General features: G+C 40.1%; 1 protein-coding gene across 6 annotated transcripts in view; it reads left to right on the forward strand.

Moving 5' to 3' along the window:
* The window catches only part of ARL6 (ADP ribosylation factor like GTPase 6), a 37,259-nt gene extending 35,546 nt beyond the window's left edge, over positions 1-1,713 (forward strand). For all 6 annotated transcript variants that reach the window (XM_045002644.1, XM_045002642.1, XM_045002646.1 and 3 more), the window contains one exon: positions 1,013-1,713. In XM_045002644.1, coding sequence (XP_044858579.1) covers positions 1,013-1,038 — 26 coding nt within the window. In that variant the 3' untranslated portion in view covers positions 1,039-1,713. The remainder of the gene's footprint in view (positions 1-1,012) is intronic.
* Positions 1,714-18,059: the final 16,346 nt, after the last annotated feature.

Genomic DNA, 18,059 nt, shown 5'->3' on the forward strand with positions numbered 1-18,059 from the left:
CATTATAGCAGTTACTTCTGCTGCAGTTAATTTTGAAAAAATTTCTATTAGACCCTTGCTTTTTTCAGACTATCAGAAAATTATGAAATACTCACTTTGGGGACTGAAATTTTCCATCCGTGTTCTTTACCCAAACGTTGAGACTGATTTCTCATTCTCATTCTCCTCCACAAAATAAAATAGCATGACTAAATAGAGATGCCAATTCTGAGTTGAGAGGGTAAAAAAATACTTTTTTCTTTATGAAAAACTTTTTTTTTTTAAACCAGACTAGAACAACCCACCTGAAGTTTGACACGTGTACTTGGTGTGAACTTAGTCCTCATTGAGGAATAGGTTATTGCCATTTATCTAGAAAAATATTTATTTTTTGAAGTTATAATAGGAACATTTACTTTGCACCCACATTCCATTTCTGCATGAGTGAATTAAGTACACATTGAAATGTTGCTAAGAAGTGGCATTGGGCAACAGTGGGAAGTGGCATTGGGCAACAGAAATATGGTCAGCAGCGGGAAGCTGCATTTTTCATGTGAATGGCAATAATAGCTCTGTAAGACTGAAGTTGAGTCCTATAGTTTATAAGCTGTTCAGGAACTAAGCTTTTGTGAAGCTCAGTTACATAGTAGTCCAGAACTTGAGTATAACCAGAGTTGAAATGCATACTCGTGTAACTTTCTGTCTATGTTGTTCCCCTCATCCAGGCAGTCACATAACGTGTGTAAAAGAATAAAATAATTTTGTGGTAGGTTTTTTTTTGGTTTAAATGGCAGTTCTGGCAGAAATTGCTTAATCGGAGAGGAATCTCAGAAGTAGACTTGCTAGGGTGCAAGTTGAAGATGCAAACTGCAGTTTTTTCCTGGTTATTACTACACACACACACGATATTGTAATTTTTTAATCTAAATATATTGGTTTTCTTTAGGGGTGACGGTTTCACTAAGTACAGTGTACTAAAGCTAGTATTTTTAAAGTGAGGCTGACTTTTTGTTGTTGTTGTTGTTGTTACCAGATCAGATCCAAGCAATGAAGACATGAGAGGCCAGTAAGATAAAAGACCTGTCATGCATTAACTTTGGCAGTAGATGGTACAAGCCCCTGGAACAGGAAGGAAGACTTAAAACAAAAAAACCCTAAATACAGTGCATTCTGTTGTTTTCTTTCATTATCTTTTACAAGGGCCCAAGAGGAGTAAGCTTTTTAGAAAATGTAGTGCCTCAGGTATGTACATATATGAGTTAAATTAAATCTTTGCTAAGTCTGGAGAAAATACTAAAATTAACACACTTAATAAGTAAGCATCTGCAGTCATTTAAGTTTTATTGTGAAATACAATGTAAGCATATAATACGTCAGATTTTCAAAGTTACTAATGATTTCTGTGTGCCTGCATAATTTTTTGGGAGTCCAAACTTGAGATATCTTTTAAAGAAGACTCTTTCAGAATGTGGATGTGCAGCAGTTCGTGAAAAGTCGGTTCCCATAAGGTGTCTCAAGAAGGACATTCAAAATCAGTAGTCACTTCTGAAAATCTTGTCCCTGGTTTTAGCTTTTTAAAGTATTTTTGTAACATTGCAGATTAAAATGTGGTATTTGTTTGTTATAAATGATTGCAGATGTTTTTAAGGAATTGCTCATATTGTAATGTATGGTTATATTGTAATGTAACAGCTGTACACACAGTCCTATCAATAAAATATAAGATGTACAACATGTTTTTAAGCTGAATTGTGTTTCAGTCATGGCCTTTTGATGGTGCTCAGTTTTGGATTGTTAAAATTTAATCTAAAATTTCATTTTAATTGTTTGTCTTATTCACTGAGAATAAGAGAACAGAATGCTGTAATAGAATCAAACTTCCTTTGCATAAAACCGTTAGAATTATTTCTCTTTGCTAAACTTTCATATAAGCTATACCTTTATGCCTGGCACTTCAAAAAAGACCATTTAAACTTGCATTTTGAAAATGCAGTTTGTCCAGTCCACTAGCACATTATCCTCTTCCTATTGTCATATAAAGTATCTTTTGATATATCTAATATGGTAGTCTAAACTGTTTAGCATTAAGTCCTTGCAGCAAACTAGCTGAATGGAAAAACTCCCCAGATAGCAGTTTAAGTTGATCTGCTCATGCCTGGGAAATAGATTTTATAATTCTGCTAGGTTTTTCTCTGCAGGAATAAAAAATCCAGAATTGTGGAAGGAGAGCACAACATTTCGTACTATTGGAATGTATTGGTTATAGTAATGGAGTGAATGGCTAAATTATGAGGGAATGTCAGCACTGAATTCTTAGGACAGATTCCACTCACACACACACACACCCTCCCCATTTTCATTTAAAATAATATGCAAACCTAGTAAAAGTGCTTCTCTGGGAGATGAGAAGTCACCCTTTACAGAGAAATTTTTGGAGCAAAAAGAACTGAATGATATAGTGGAATAGCTTCATATATTTTCAGTTAATTAAACAGTTATGTGGAAACTAGTAGTAGCTCAACCTGTTCATTACATGCAACTAAATATTCATATAAAAATGTTCTTACTACAAGACAAAGCTGAAGAATATTCGTTCCTGATACTGCCTCTTGTCCAGACAGTACCTATCCTACATGTCCTGTCTCCATGGCATCAGATGTTACTGAGGGTATGTCTACACTGCAATAGAAATTCATATCACCGAGTCTCAGAGATTGGGTCAGCTGAGTTGGGCTTGTGGGAATTGGGCTGCAGGGCTAAAAATGGCAGTGTAGATGTTTTGGTACAGGCTAGAGCCCGGGGTCTGAGACCCTCACAGATATGAATGCTGTCTGCTGTATATAACCAACTTGTTTTGCATCCAGGTATTATCTGGATAAAAAAGAAAAACACTCAGTGGGGATGTAATCTTTTTGAATTACCTATTTTTTAAATAAAATAGTCTTCATAGGTTGAAGTTTTGTAGTTGTAACTAAACATAACATTAAGGGCAAAGTTATACCTAATGCTGAAAGAAAGTTTAAGACCCCATATATTATGGTTTAACTAGGTATGTGACTTTCTTGCTTAAAATGTGTCTGAGTTTAGACCTTGATGTTCCCCTTCTTGGATAATGACTATTCCTTAAAGTACTAAAATTTACTTTCTGTAATTGGAATTGCATTTTCTGTGCTGTGGGAATCTGCTGCTCATCAGTCTTGGAACTTCTGATTTTTTTCCCAAAACTCTCAATGAAAAGCAAACTGTTACTGCTTTCTCTCCCTCCAGTGCAGTTTGCCTTGTGAACTGCATTGATACTGCTCCCCAGTCTTCTGCCTTTATGCTCAGATGCAGATGTTTTTTGCAGCAGCACATTGAGGGCTCTTTTCTGTTAACATTTCTTGCCATCTTTTCCTCCTTCCAGATTGGTCTTAATCTGTAGGGAGAGGTTTTCAGGAGAGCAAGAGCGGGGACTCCCTTTTCCTAGTGATTTATTCCCCAGGCATTTCAGCCATTGAGAGGCCCTTTTGGCAACGTCTAAAGACTTCTATTCTTGTGTTTGGCTCCAAGCACTGACACTTTGGATGTGAGCTGCACAACTCCAGAAAGAATTAATGCCAATATGGTAGGGTTAGGAATTACTGCATTCAAATACCTCCTAAGAGTGTATTAAGTTAGTTTTTTATATGGATGGTCTGTCACTCTTTCTCCAATGTTCTAAAATTTTGGCCTCTTGTAGGCTGCCATCCTACTGAAGACCTAGTTCATGTGTATATAACTTTAGAGAGTTAATCCTTTTATGAAAGCTGTTCCTGTTTTCTAATGGCTTTTACGTTACTTTGTCAGCTCTATATAAATATATTTTAGTTACAAAAATGGTAAAACAATGTATAATTTTAATGATGATTATTCTCTGTCATTGCCACGGGGAAAGATTTTAATATTTCAGAACAAAAGTGACCACAAAGTGGCAACTGCATACTTCTTAGATTTTTTTTCATCTAGAACTTAAGAAATTCATTACTTTGAGCAGATGTGTGTTAAGAATAAATGTAAATGACTTTGTTTACTATAACTATGTAACAAGCAATGTGGAAATGCTTATGACAGATTCTAGGCTGGCTATCTTGGAGCAAAAGTTAACTGTTAAATGCATTAATATGTCTTCATAATAAAAATCACTAGGGCACTGACCAATAAATTACATATTCATTTCCAGCAGACTTTAATTCCTGGAAGGTTTTCATTGCTAAGTGGACTAGAGATTTATAGGGGGGATGAAGGTGTCCTACTTTCTGCACTCCATTGAGAATGAGCACATAGTGAGATATGAAGTGAGTGGTGAGTTATCATATTCTACTCTTATTTTCACAGGTGTAAATCCAGAATAATTCAACTGAAGGGGCTACTTAAGGTTTATACTGTTGCAACAGAGCAAAATTTGTCCCAAGGACTGTAAATCACACCATTCTTTCCTGTGTCTATGCACAATGCTGCTGTTGTACTCTTCTCCAAAGGTTGATGGCCTGTCAGTCTTTTACTGCTGACAAAACACTAACAACCTTACTTTATAATGCCAAATAACTAGAATGTGTTGTACCATGAAACTCTTTGCGTGTGTATGTTTAATGCATGTGAAAGATGTCAGACTAGCAGGAGGTAATAACTCATATACCAGATAGATTACCAAAAAACCCAACCTGTTTTAAAATGTTGATATATCCCAATTTTTATTGAAAATCCTGCATTTTGATTGGTTTTTAGCCATTAGTTGTAGAGGTGCATTGATCTGCTTGGAGGTATGGATCAGCATTCAGTGCCAGGGCCAGGGAAGCTAATGATCCAACTAGCGGACCAAATTCGGTGATGAATCCTAGTCACATGCTACCTGAGGCAAGTTGCGCATATGCTAAGAAGATTCATCTGCTATGTGATATAGTAGGCCTGATTGGGGGTGTTGTGCGTAGATGATATTATGGCTACTGCCTAATCTTAATATAGGATTACTTCTTAATAGTATCTTATAACTAAAACCACCACCACAATTGATATTAACACTATTCTATACCCTTAATTTGATGTGAGGCTGTGTAGTACATGCCATGTAAGTTATTTCATGGGAGCATCTGCAGTGATACAAACTAGTGCTTTATAATTAATTTACCAATGTTCAGCCAATTGGATTACTATTCAGTTGGCTGAATGTTCATATCCACATGAACTTCTTTAGAGAGCAAGTCCTTAGTTCAGTAGAATGGTTCTGTAGGAACAGATAAATCTAGTTGAGTGGTTGCTGGCATCCCACTATAAGATTAAGCTAGGTTTACTTTATTTCACTTTTCTAATGAAGGTGTTTCCCATGCTATACTAATTTGAGACCCATAAATGCCACTGTTCTAAATATTTATTTACAACATTATTAAGTGAAAGTTTTATAATACCAATAATTTATAAGACCCGTCACTTGAAGGTCTTAGTGTTTTATGAATGATCTATTAAATGTAAACACTCCTGTGAGAGATAAATTATCCCAATTTTACGGAAAGGAACACTGACGCATAGAGAGGCTAAGTAATTTTCCCTGTGACGTGCAATGGGCACCTCTGAAAATCAGGCCAAGTTTATTTAGGAAGCTAAATAAGTATTTAACAGCCTAATTTTAGGCATCTAGATTTGAAAATAGCTTTGGAAAGTAGCAATTACCATATAGACTTAGCAAGACAGTGACTTGGCAAATTATTATTTGGCCATCTTAAACTACTGTCTCTTCCAAAGGCTGTCATCAGTCTAGCCTTTGTAAAGGGAAAGAAGGACATTGGGGAATGGGGGGAAGGCATCAAGATCCGTTAGGATATATGGGGAAGGAGAAGAAAGAATAAGATGTGTTTGGGGTGGAATAGAGTAAAGTACTAATGAGCTCAGAATAGCAACAAGAGCAAATGATTGAACTAGATGACTGGGCAGGATACAGATGAAATTTAAAAAGAAAAACTGTATCCAAAAAAGGGAATGGATAGATAATAAAATGGAAAATATCATAATGCCACTATATAAATCCATGATATGACCACACCTTGAATACTGCATGAAATTCTGATTGCCCCATCTCAAAAAAGAGACATTAGAAATGGAAAAGGTACAGAGAAGGGCAATGAAAATGATTAAGGGTATGAAATAGCTTCTATATGAGGAGAGATTAAAAAGATTGGGACTTTTTAGCTCGGAAAAGAGGCGACTAAGGTATATGCTAGAGGTCTATAAAATCCTGAATAGTGCGGAGAAAGTGAATAAGTGTTGTTTATCCCTTCACATAACACCACAACCAGGGGTCATCCAATTAAATTAATAGGCAGCAGGTTTAAAACAAACAAAAGGAAGTACTTCTTCACACAATGCACAGTCAACCTGTGGAACTCGTTGCCAAGGGATATTGTGAAGACCAAAACTATAACTGGGTTTAAAAAAAAAATTAAATAAGTTCATGGAGGATAGAGCCATCAATGGTTATTAGCCAAGATGGTCAGGGATGCATGCACTTGATGTCCCTAAACCTCTGACTGGATAACAGGGGATGGATCACTTGATGTTTGCCCTGTTCTGTTCATTCCTTTGGAAACATCTGGCATTGACCACTGTTAGAAGACAGGATACTGGGCTAGATGGACCATTGGTCTGACCTAGCCATTCTTATAAACCAATAGAGCCATTAGTTTTGCACTTTATAACAGTACAATAGAACTTCAGAGTTACAAACACGAGAGTTACGAAGTGACTGGTCAACCACACACTTCATTTGGAACTGGAAGTATGCAATCAGGCAGCAGCAGAGGAAAGGGGGGGCGGGGGAGAAGCAAGTATAGAACCGTGTTAAATGTAAACTACTAAAACTAAAAAAGGGAAAGTTTAAATAAAGGTTTGACAAGTTAAGGAAACTTTGTGCTTGTTTCATTTAAATTAAGATGGTTAATTTTTCTTCAGCATAGTAAAATTTCAAAGTTGTATTACATCAATGTTCAATTGTAAACTTTTGAAAGAACAACCATAACGTTTTGTTCAGAGTTGCGAACATTTCAGAGTTATGAACAACCTCCATTCTCGAGGTGGTCACAACTCTGAGGTTCTACTGTATTTCCAGAGCTCATTTAGGATTAAATCAAGAATTGATTAGCCAAATCAGTTGGTAATCATGTGGTACAACTTTACCTGCTACACAGTTCTGATTGGCCAGAGGGTACTTCCAAGGTAAAAAGATGGTATTGTAACACTCTGTCTTTACAAACACTCAGGTATCCTTTAAATTCTTACAAGTTAAGAATGGACATTGTCAACTTGGGGGCAAACTTAGCACAGAATCAGTACCTGACAACTTTAAAAGTTATCCACTGAGCATTAGATGTAAGCAAGTCAGTGCGGCTGACAACTTTTATGGAAATAACCTCTAAACAAACTGGATTGGTTCCTAAACTAATCCAACACAATGGGAGGAAAAACACCATTTCCCCCATCTAAAGAAAACTGACCCATGTTGCAGCTAAGTGTTAAGCTTAATTCTGACAGTTCTTCGAGTGATTGCACATGTCCATTCCACTCTGTACATATACCTCATGCACAGTCGGACATTTTTCCTTCCAGTGGTACTTATTGGAATGGCTTAAGTACCCACTGCTGCTGCATGTCACTGTGTGCCTGTATAAAGGGCCCAGCTGCCCCAGAGTCCCCTCAATTCAGGACTGTCATTGGAATGGCTTGGCTTGCTTTAGCAAGTGCTCCGTGTGCTCATTGTAAATTTATTGTAAATAGTTTTCTAGTTGATTAGTACTTAGTTAATAGTGTAGACAAGATTGGTTTCTTTTTCTGGCTGCGGTTTGGGGTTTCCATTTCTTGGTACCAAGGAATGCCATGGTAACAAAGGCTTCCAACCCTATGTCTTTTGTGCTAGGCTGGTGTCTGTGAGCAACCCACACTCAAACTGCTTGAAGTGGTTAGGGGAAGCTCATATTTGAGATCCTTGCCAGCTCTGCAAAGACTTGAAGATTAGGACAAGGAATGACAGAGGAGCCAGGCTAAAGTTTTTGCTCATGGAGGCAGCCCTGAGACCTCCGTCAGAGCCCAGCCATTCCGACTTGACACTGAGTGCCTTGGCATCAGTTAGGAGTGTACCTCCTACTTGGCTGAAAACTGGCACTGCTTGCCCTCCTCAGTGCCTAAGAGGCATAAGACCTATAGGCAGATTACTGAGAAAGCACTGTCGCTGGCACTGAAATCCTCTGGGCATGAGGATAAGAGTAGAGTGCAGCTGAAACCCAAGCATTCCTCTTCTCTGGTACTGCAGAAAGTGGCACTGAGGCAGGTACTGTTGAGTGTGGAGCTTGATGGAGCACCTTTTACATCTGTAGTCCCAGGACCATCTCAAAACTAACCATGCAGGAGGCATTTCTGGTAGCTAGAGATCTGCTGAGCCTTTCAGTACAAGTATTCCCAACAGTGCAGAAGACCATGCTCTTGGTACTAGCAGACAGAGAGGCGCCAGTTTTATCAGTGCAGCACACAGTATTGCGACAACTGCCATTGCTTCTGATTCTGTGCTTCACAGTACCATTGAAAGGGAAGCCTGGCATGTTGGCTGTGCTAGTTTCTACTCTGGCCTGGTACTGGTCTCTGGCACCATTAGGAGCAGCTCCCCCTTGGTCAGCAGAGGGAGATTCGTCATCCTCTCAGTTGGAGATTGGCTCCTACATTTTCCAGCCTCGGAGCAGGTCTTGGTACTCTCCACCAAGGCACTATTACTTTGCTAGGGACCCTCTGGCAGAAGTGCCATCAAGCTTGTGGCCAGGTAGTCACTGGGGCCCAACACTGGTTCAATGGCCTTTTTGGAACCTGTGGGGTTCCAGTTTCTAGATCATGCACAAGCTGTTCCTCTTCTGTGTCCTTGGAGAGGCAAGGGGAGTCTACTCCCCAGTCACCACCTGTTCCTGAGCCCAGTACCAAGCAAGAGGCAGTTCAGAAGGACCCTGCTGGACAGCTAGTGGAAGAGGAGCAACCTCAGACTGTGCTGGCTTCTTCAACCTCCTCCCCTGATGTGGCAGTCTCTTCAGGGGGCATCTTCCCCGTCTCCCTCCCATTGACTGTAAGACTAATCAAGAGCTATTGAAGAGGGTGGTCTCAAGCTTGAGGATCCAGATGGAGGAGGTTAAGGAGTCCTTCCCTATCCTTTTTAATACTTTGGCCACTGCTGAGCCTTAGTGAGCAGCCTTACCTATTAATGAGGCAATTATGGGTCCCATTAAGTCTCTCTAGCAGACCTCTTCATCCCTTCCTTCCACCTCAAAAAGGGCTAAACGTAAATATTATACTCCCTCCTAGGGGGTTGAATATCTGTACTCTCATCCCTCGTAGGTTCTCTGGTGGTGTCAGTAGCCATTGAAAAGGAACGACAGGGCCAATGGGAAGCAATCCCCAAATCAAAGGATGTGAAAAAACTAGAAAAATGTATTCTACTGGGGGATGCAACTCAGGGTTGCCAACCAACATTCTCTTTTGGGACATGCATGATTTTAATGTTTGGGATTCCATATTAAAGTTTAGGGACATGCTGCTGGAAGATGCTAGGCAGGAGTTCTCTTCTTTAGTTGATGAGGGGAAATCTGTAGTAAGAACTTTGCTGCAGACTGCATTGACTGCAGCAAACTTGGCAGGTAGGACCATGGTTTCTGCAGTGGCCAAGCTCAGGAGCTCTTGGCTGCAGTCCTCTGAACTTCTGCAAGAAGTCCTACAGACATTACAAGACCTTCCCTTTGAAGGGTCTTCGCTGTTTTTGGAGCAAACAGACTTTAAGTTCCATGGCTTGAAGGACGACTTTACAGTCTTTGAGGTTGTATACTCGCCCCATCCAGAAAACATTTCTGCCCTCCACACACCCACTGTTACTCTGCCCCTGCTCCTCATTAGTACCTGTAGAGAAAGAAGTGTAGAGGTTATAGACATAGATCACCTACTCCTTCTGCCTCTGAATCAATGCCTGCTCCATTTAGACACCCAGGGGGTACTAAACAGGTGTTTTGATGGGTTGCTTGAAGATGCCATGCCAGTCCAGTTTCCATCTTCCCTCATATTTGCAACCGCCTTTCCCACTTCCTCAGTGCTTGGTCCTGCATAAGCTCGGACCAGTGGGTATTAAGTACTGTATGTAAGGAGATGAGTCATTCCTGAACTAGAGCCTGATTAAGCCACATGCGTTGATTCTTGTGTATTGTCTGGAACCTAGCACAAGTCAGGAGCTGGTCTGGTGACTCATGGCAGGTATGTAAGCCTCAAAGGAGAAACAGTAGCTCAGCACCTGACTTGTGGATTGGTTGCAGCCTAGCACAGGAATGACTCATCAATGCATGTGGCTTAATCAGGCTCTAGTTCAGGGATGACTCATCACCTTACACACCTCTAACTTGTTTCTACCTTTCCCTTTTCAGGGACCACTCACGCAGAGCAGCTACTCCAGGAGGTTCAGGCTCTCCCTCAGGGAGGAGCCATAGAGGAGGTTGCACAGTGTCTGAAGGAGGGGGTTTTATTTCCATTTTTTCCTAATCCTGGAAGCAAAGAGAGGCCTCAGACCAATTTTAGACCTGTGCCAGCTCAACAGATATCTCAAAAGCATAAAGTTTTGCATAGTAACCCTGGCTTCTATTATTCCTTCCCTGGATCCTAAAGACAGATATGCTGTCCTCAGTTAAGATGCCTCCTTTTAGGTGGCAATTTATCAGTCACAAAAAGTATCTCATATTCGTAGTGATGCATTCTCATTACCAGTTCACCGTGCTGCCTTTCAGCCAGTCAGCAGCTCCGCAGGCTTTCAGAAAATGTATGTCAGTGGTAACTGCTTTCCTGAGGAGTTTAGGAGTGCCAATCTGCCCTTACCTCAGTAGTCAAAGGCCAGTCCAGGCTCTGGTACTGTTCAGTGTACATCTTACCCAGTCAACTTTTGACGCTCTAGGTCTACTTATCAACTCAGATAAGTCAACCCTTTGTCCAGTTCAGAGTGTAGAGTTTATAGGAGCAGTATGGACTCTACTCAGGACAGCTTTCCATCCAGACATGAAATTCTGAACAATTTGATCTCTTGTTGCAGATCTCAAGGCTCACCCAGTCTTAATAGCTTGAAATGGTATAAGAGTCCTAGGGCATATGGCCTCATCCACATACATATTCCAGCAAGCCAGACTACATCAAATCTTAATTGTTGGCTGACTTTCATTTATTAGCTAAGTTGTCACCATTGGAACTTTGTATTGAGAGTCCCTCTTGAGTATTTACTTCTGTTGATTGGTTGGCAGACAGAGTCAGCGTTTGTGTAGGCATTCCCTTTGTCTGCCTTTAACCTTTGCTAACGTTGGTGACAGATGTATCTGCCATGGTGTGGGGGGCTCATCATAAACTCAGAGTTTATGGTCCTCAAGGGATCTGCCCCTACATATCAATGTCAGAGAGCTAAGGGCTGTCTGCCTAGCCTGTCAAGCCTTCCTATCTCAGGTCTAGGGGAAAAGCCTGTTTGTTCTCACAGACAGCATTGCGGCAATGAGCAGGGAGGAGTTCGTTTTTCCTTCTTTGTCAAGAGGCAGTTCACCTATGGAACTTTTGCATTGCCAGTTCATTCAGTTTGGAAGCCTCTTACCTTCCAGGAGTGCTGAACAAGCTGGCAGACTGCCTAAGAGGAGTCTAAGATCATTTATGAGTCACTCTGTCTGCCTGGATATAGACAGACACATTTTCCAGCAGTGGGGAATCCCCAAATAGACCTCCTTGCAACCAAAGCCAACAAGAAATGCCATCAGTTTTGCTCACTACAAAGTCACAGTCCTGGTTCCATGACAGATGCTCTCCGGGTACCCTGGTCATAACAAGCTTTGCTATGCTTTCCTCTAGTCCCACTCCTACATACTGGACCATACCCGGATTATACTAAAAGCCCCAATATAGCCTGGCAGCACTGGTTCTCCACTCTACTGAATGGTTCAGTGGAGGTTCCAGCTTCGCTTCCACTGGACCAAGACTTAATCTCCAAAGATCATGGTTGACTGCTCCCCCTGAATCTGTGGGCACTTCATTTTAACAGCCTGGGGCTTCCATGGCTAGATCCTAAAGAGGAGTTTTGCTTAGAGCAAGTTTGCAATGTCTTGTTAAATAGCAGAAAGCTCTCTACAATGTCTATTTACACATCAAAGTGGAAGCTTTTTTCCCATCTGGTCTCATCAAAGGACTATCTGTTGCATCTAAAATAGCAAGGGTTGGCAATTGCTTCTATCAAGGTCTGTTTGGCAGCAGTATCACCTTTCGAGCCTTGTGGAGATCCATTCTATATTTTCTAATGATATGACGATCAGATTTGTGAAGGGCCTGGAAAGATTGTACCCTCAAACAAGGGAACCTGTCCCCCCTGAGACTTGAACCTTGTTACTTAAGGCTCATGGGGCCTCCATTTGAGCCTCTAGCAATGTGCTCCTTGCTTCCTCACCGAGCTGCGTACTCTGATATCTGAAACATCTTATAACAACGCTCCTCAAACTGTGGGTTGGGACCCCAAAGTGGGTCATGACCCCCCTTGAATGGGGTCACCAGGGCTGGCTTAGATTTGCTGGGGCCCAGGGCTGAAGCCAAAGCCTGAGGGCTTCGGCTCTGGATGGTGGGGCTCAGGTTGCAGGCCCCCTGTCTGGGGCTGAAGCCCTTGGGCTTCAGCTTTAGTCCCCCTGCCCAGAGCAGTGAGGCTTGGGCTTTTGTTCCTCCTGAACCGGGGCAGTGGGGCTCAGGCAGGCTCAGGCTTTGGTCCCCCCCTCCAGGGGTCATGAAGGAATAATTGTTGTCAGAAGGTGGTCGCAGTGCAATGAAGTTTGAGAACCCCTGCCTTGTACAATCTTTTTTAAGGATAAAGTATATTTGCGCCCTCATCCAAGATTTCTCTCAAAAATGGTATCTAATTTTCATATTAGCCTGGTGATTTTCTTACCGACATTTTACCCTAGATCACTTTCCAATAGAGAGGCACAACACCTGCACACTTTCAATGTTAGAAGAGTTTTGGTGTTCTACAGAGACAGGACTCAACAGTTCCATTTGTCAACCCAACTATTCATGGCCGTCATAGACAGAATGACGGGTCTGTCTCTTCACAAAGAATTGGATAACTCCACAAATCTTGGTTAACTTCTTGCATTCATGTATGTTATGATCTGGCAGGCATTTCCTCACCAAGTAAAATGATGGCACATTCCACAAGATCACACGTGACCTTGTTGGTGGTCCTTGTGCAAGTCCCTATCCAAGAAACTTGTAGAGCAGCAATGTGGTCTTCAGTTCACACCTTTGCATCCCATTATGCCATCAGTCAGTACTCTAGAGATGATGATAAATTTGGACAAGTTATGCTCCGGTCTGTGTGTACATGAACTCTGATCCCTCTTCCTACTTTATGGCTTGTGAGTCACCAAGAGTGCAATGCATATGTGCAATCACTTGAAGAAAAAACTGTTACTAACCTTCTGTAACTGTTGTTCCACAGCCTGCCCTCCTACCCCTCTTTATCAGATTTGTCCAGCATGAAGGAACTGAGGGGGCTTTGGTGTGGCTGGGCCCTTTATACTGGCATGTAGTGGTGTGCAGCAGCAGAGGGCACTCATGCCACCCTGATGGGTATCACTGGGGGGGAAATTTCTGATGAGTGTGCATGTGGGGCACATACACACCAAGCGTGGAATGGACATGTGCAACACATCTCAAACAGTTACTGAAGGTTAATAACCATTTTTCTTTAATTTTTTTACAATTTTTAAAATATAGGAATGACGTATAAAATTTTAGGTCATGATTGCATAGTAACAACTTCTGTTTCTACTGATGAAGCTGCATTTCATTTGTCATTAGATATAAAAAACTATAGCTTCCTTTTTCTACAGAAACGTGCACATGCAAATCTGATGTTGAATAAAATTCCTGTACCAATCACCACTGTCTTCTCTTCACTTTCTTTGTAACTGTCTTGATGCTTTATCTCTTTCTGTCTAATCTAACATCTTATCCTATGATTCTAGAAGGATGAGCAACTTTTGCAGTAGGATCCCCTGGAATGTAACTTAATATTTGCACAAATCTCCTTGATCTAGGTTATTAATTATGATAGAAAAGCTGCTTTTTAATAACTGAACCCCGACTTCCACAGGATAAGTAATAACATACACATTCTGCAAGGATGCAATGGTGTAAAAGAGGTCAAGTGCTGAAGGTGGTTTAATTTTGGCCTCCCCCCCCCCCCCGAATAAAAAGGCTAAAGAGTTGTAACAAGCTTTATACAAAAGATGGGTATAGTGAAAGGACAATGTGCACCTTTCCCTTCCAGCAGTGGCTCAGCACATCCTAGGCAATATTTCTGAGTGTTGCTGTACTTGTAATATTTATGGTGTACGGTAGATGATTCCTTAAAATGCTGTCTTGCATTGTAGTGAAATTCCCTTAGTTCTATAAATTATTCCTCCATTTTTTTTCATTCAGATGAAGAAAAGTTGATCCCCTTCTCAGACCTCCTTCAAAATAATACAGTATTGAGCACCTCAACTGACAGTTATTCCTGCAGTTCATGCCCTTGACTAATTCTTTAACTTATTAGGTTTATGTATTTACAAAGAGGGTGGAATATATTGCAGACTTTGCAAAAATGTAAATGTAAGCTCAGGAGGAAGTTTGTCCTTTACTGAAATCCTTAACTAAGATAATTTTACTTCACTGTAAAATAAAGCTAGAGTGAACTATACTGAATCCTCTAATGTGCCAATATTAAGCCTTCTAGAAATTGTTGAGGGACTTAGCTCATGTGATAGTTTTCCTTTGATTCTAGGGAGGGAGTTGAGAGGAAGGGATGGCTTGTGGTTGTGGCATAGGACTGGGAAGTTAGGAGCTCTGAAGTACGAAACACTTCAACTTTGCCTTCACAAACACATCATGCATAAAATAAATATTTAACAATTCACACACAAGTTCTCCCTGGAAAGAGGAAGAGGGAAAGAAAGAACCACACATGAAGGGATGCTAGTCACATACATCAATACTTCTGGAAGGTGGTAGGATGTGTGAGGGATATGCTAATAACCTGAATAGAATCTAGCTTCAATTCCTGGCTCTGCCACAGACTTTCTGTATGACCTCGGGAAGGTCATTTAATCTTTCTGTTCAACAGTTCTCTATTTGCTGAATGGGAATACTACTTTATATCAATTGGGGGTGGGATGGTGGATTTTCAAAGGCCCAAAGGGGAGCTAAGTGCCTAATTCCCGTTGATTTTCCTAACTCCTTTTTTGCTTTTGAAAATCTTCCCCCTTAGGAGCAAGCTCTGTGAGGCAGGGATTGTCTTTTACTATATATATGTCAGGCACCTGGCATGATGGGTCCTGATCTCAGTGTTGGTCCCTGGGTACCACTAAAATAATTTTAGGAAACAGTTACCAGAAGTTTGAACCATCACTATTTTTAGAATACTCTTTAAATTGCTGTCTCATCTTATTCTTCTCAATTTGGTATAATCCTTGTTGTATTTGCATCCATGATTGGATCATGATGATAACTTAAAGTTGTACAGAAAATCTTAAATATCATGAGGGAGGCATACACATTTTTCAGTCTTGTAAAACCTTTTCACACCAGTAGAAGGACACTCTTTACTTACCCATGGACAAAAATTATGATTATTAAGACAATTCTGCTTTTCCCTGCTAAATTTTTGATTTTTTTTTTAAAGTTGATTTCAATTATGCTAATACTTAACCACCCAATCTTGCACACAAAATCTGACTGGGAATTTCTTGCATATTTCTTAAGATTTGCCGTATAGCACATTTTTATGCTTTTTGGAGGCTATCTGCATTATTGCTTTTACAGTAGAACCTCAGAGTTACAGACACCTTGGGAATGGAGGTTGTTTGTAACTCTGAACAAAACGTTATGATTGTTCTTTCAAACGTTTACAACTGAATATTGACTTAATACAGCTTTGAAACTTTACTATGCAGGAGAGAAATGCTGCTTTCTCTATTTTTTTTTTTAGTGGTTTGTTTTTAACAGAGTGGTTTTTTTGTTTTGTTTGGTCTTGTCTCTGTTGTTACCCTGATTGCATACTTCCGTTCCAAATGGAGGTGTGTGGTTGACTGGTCAGTTGGTAACTCTGGTGTTCATAACTCTGAGGTTCTACTGTATTGTAAAATGAAACTTGTATGTACCTTCAGACAAGTTTTGAACTACTTTTTCCTATATCTGTGCTAAGATTGAATAATTTTCTGACTGGGTGATTTGTGGACTTTCTTTATATCAGCAAGTTTTATTATTGTTGAAAACCTAAATAAAATGAAGGGGCAAATAAGTTCTTTCATGCAGTCTCTTTGGACTCTGGAACATTTGAAGCTGAAAACCTCCAGGATCCTGTTAGGCAGAATTCTTACTGAATCCGGTCAGTTAAAGAGACTGGTGCAAGCACAGGAGTCAAGATTATCCTAGGTTGCCTATTTTTTTGATATTCATCCCTTCTTGTCAACTATTGGGAATAGGCCACATCCACCTTGATTGAATTGGCCTCATTAGAACTGATCCCCCACTTGGTAAGACAACTCCCATCTTTTCATGTTCTGTAATATATATACTTGCCTACTGTATTTTTTCACTCCATGCATCTGATGAAGTGGGGTTTAGCCCATGAAAGCTTATTCCCAAATAAATGTGTTAGTCTCTAATATGCCACAAAGACTCCTTGTTGTTTTTGCTGATACAGACTAACATGGCTACCCCTCTGAAACCTATTTTTTTCTTTGATTAAAGAACAAGATTCTTCCTTTGGAGCAAAGTAGAGCGAGTGCTTCCTTCCAAGGTAGTATAGGAGTTCATGCTACCTGTACTACATCTGGCTGTTTTCAACGAGAGGAAGTAATTTTTGGGAAGGAGTATGACTTCCCAAAAATTTGGGCTTTGGAATAGGATATTGCATTGTAATCTCCATCTTGAATGAAACTGAGCAAAGGTAATGTGTTCGCACAATTGTTTTTTTGACCTGACAAAAGGACCGATATTCATGTATCTATCACAGACTTTTAAGATTCAGAATTATCACTAATGTAATTTTGGTTTTCAAAGGCTGGGCCATCTCTGATCTTAAATATAGTTTATCTGTAGATTAGATGCACTTGTTTGTGCATATTATATAGTGAGTATTGTTTGTTTATTACTAGCCTGATATTTGTAAAGTGTTCTGAGATCCTGGGATGAAAAGTGTTTTACTAAAAAGTATTATTTGTAGAATGTATATTTGGTCTCTTTATTTTCTTGTAAGAGAGATGTTTTGGTAGTCCTCACATTCTTTTGGGTAGTTGATCATTTGCACTTTCTTGTCATATATATTATATGCATTACAAATTGAAAGAAGTTTAAGATACCAGACTAATCCATCTAATTAGAACTTTACAACATAGGTTGGCTTAGCAAGAAGGTGTCAGCTTGGAGAGTGTGCTATCATTAAGGACCTGCTGAGAATCCTTGCCTTCCATTACAAGGTTTTCAGCAACAGTCAGGATCAGCCCGTAAATGCATCACCAATGGCATGTGTGCGTCAGTCTCAGCACAAGTAGTGAGTTTTTGTCATTCAGATCACACTGATGTAACTTGATATTGGTGCTGTAGAAAATGTCCTAAAAGCCCTTTTAGACTAGCCATGTTAATTAGCTGAAATTTACCAATTCTGTTATCTTTCTAAGTGATCCAGATTTTTATACCTTTTTGCCTCTTCCCCGGGTCCACTGAAAATCTTTTTTAAATGAACTTCATGATATCAGTTTTTCTGCTCATAAGGAGAGCTGAAAGACTGATATTCTTTCAAACTACTCTTCCATTTTATGTTAAGTGTTTTTGCCATTGTATAAATGTAAATAACACAAACTGCAGTGATGAGAATAAATGGAAAGGTTTCTGTAAAAATAATTTTATGCCATTTTGTAATATGAAGTTCTCCAGCCACAGGGCATCAGTATTAATCCTATTAAAATTAGTTATGGCCTTCAGTAGCTGCATGGGAGAGCTACAGTTAA

The sequence above is a fragment of the Mauremys mutica genome, chromosome 1, assembly GCF_020497125.1.
Source record: "Mauremys mutica isolate MM-2020 ecotype Southern chromosome 1, ASM2049712v1, whole genome shotgun sequence".
In the NCBI taxonomy this organism is placed as follows: Eukaryota; Metazoa; Chordata; order Testudines; family Geoemydidae; genus Mauremys; species Mauremys mutica.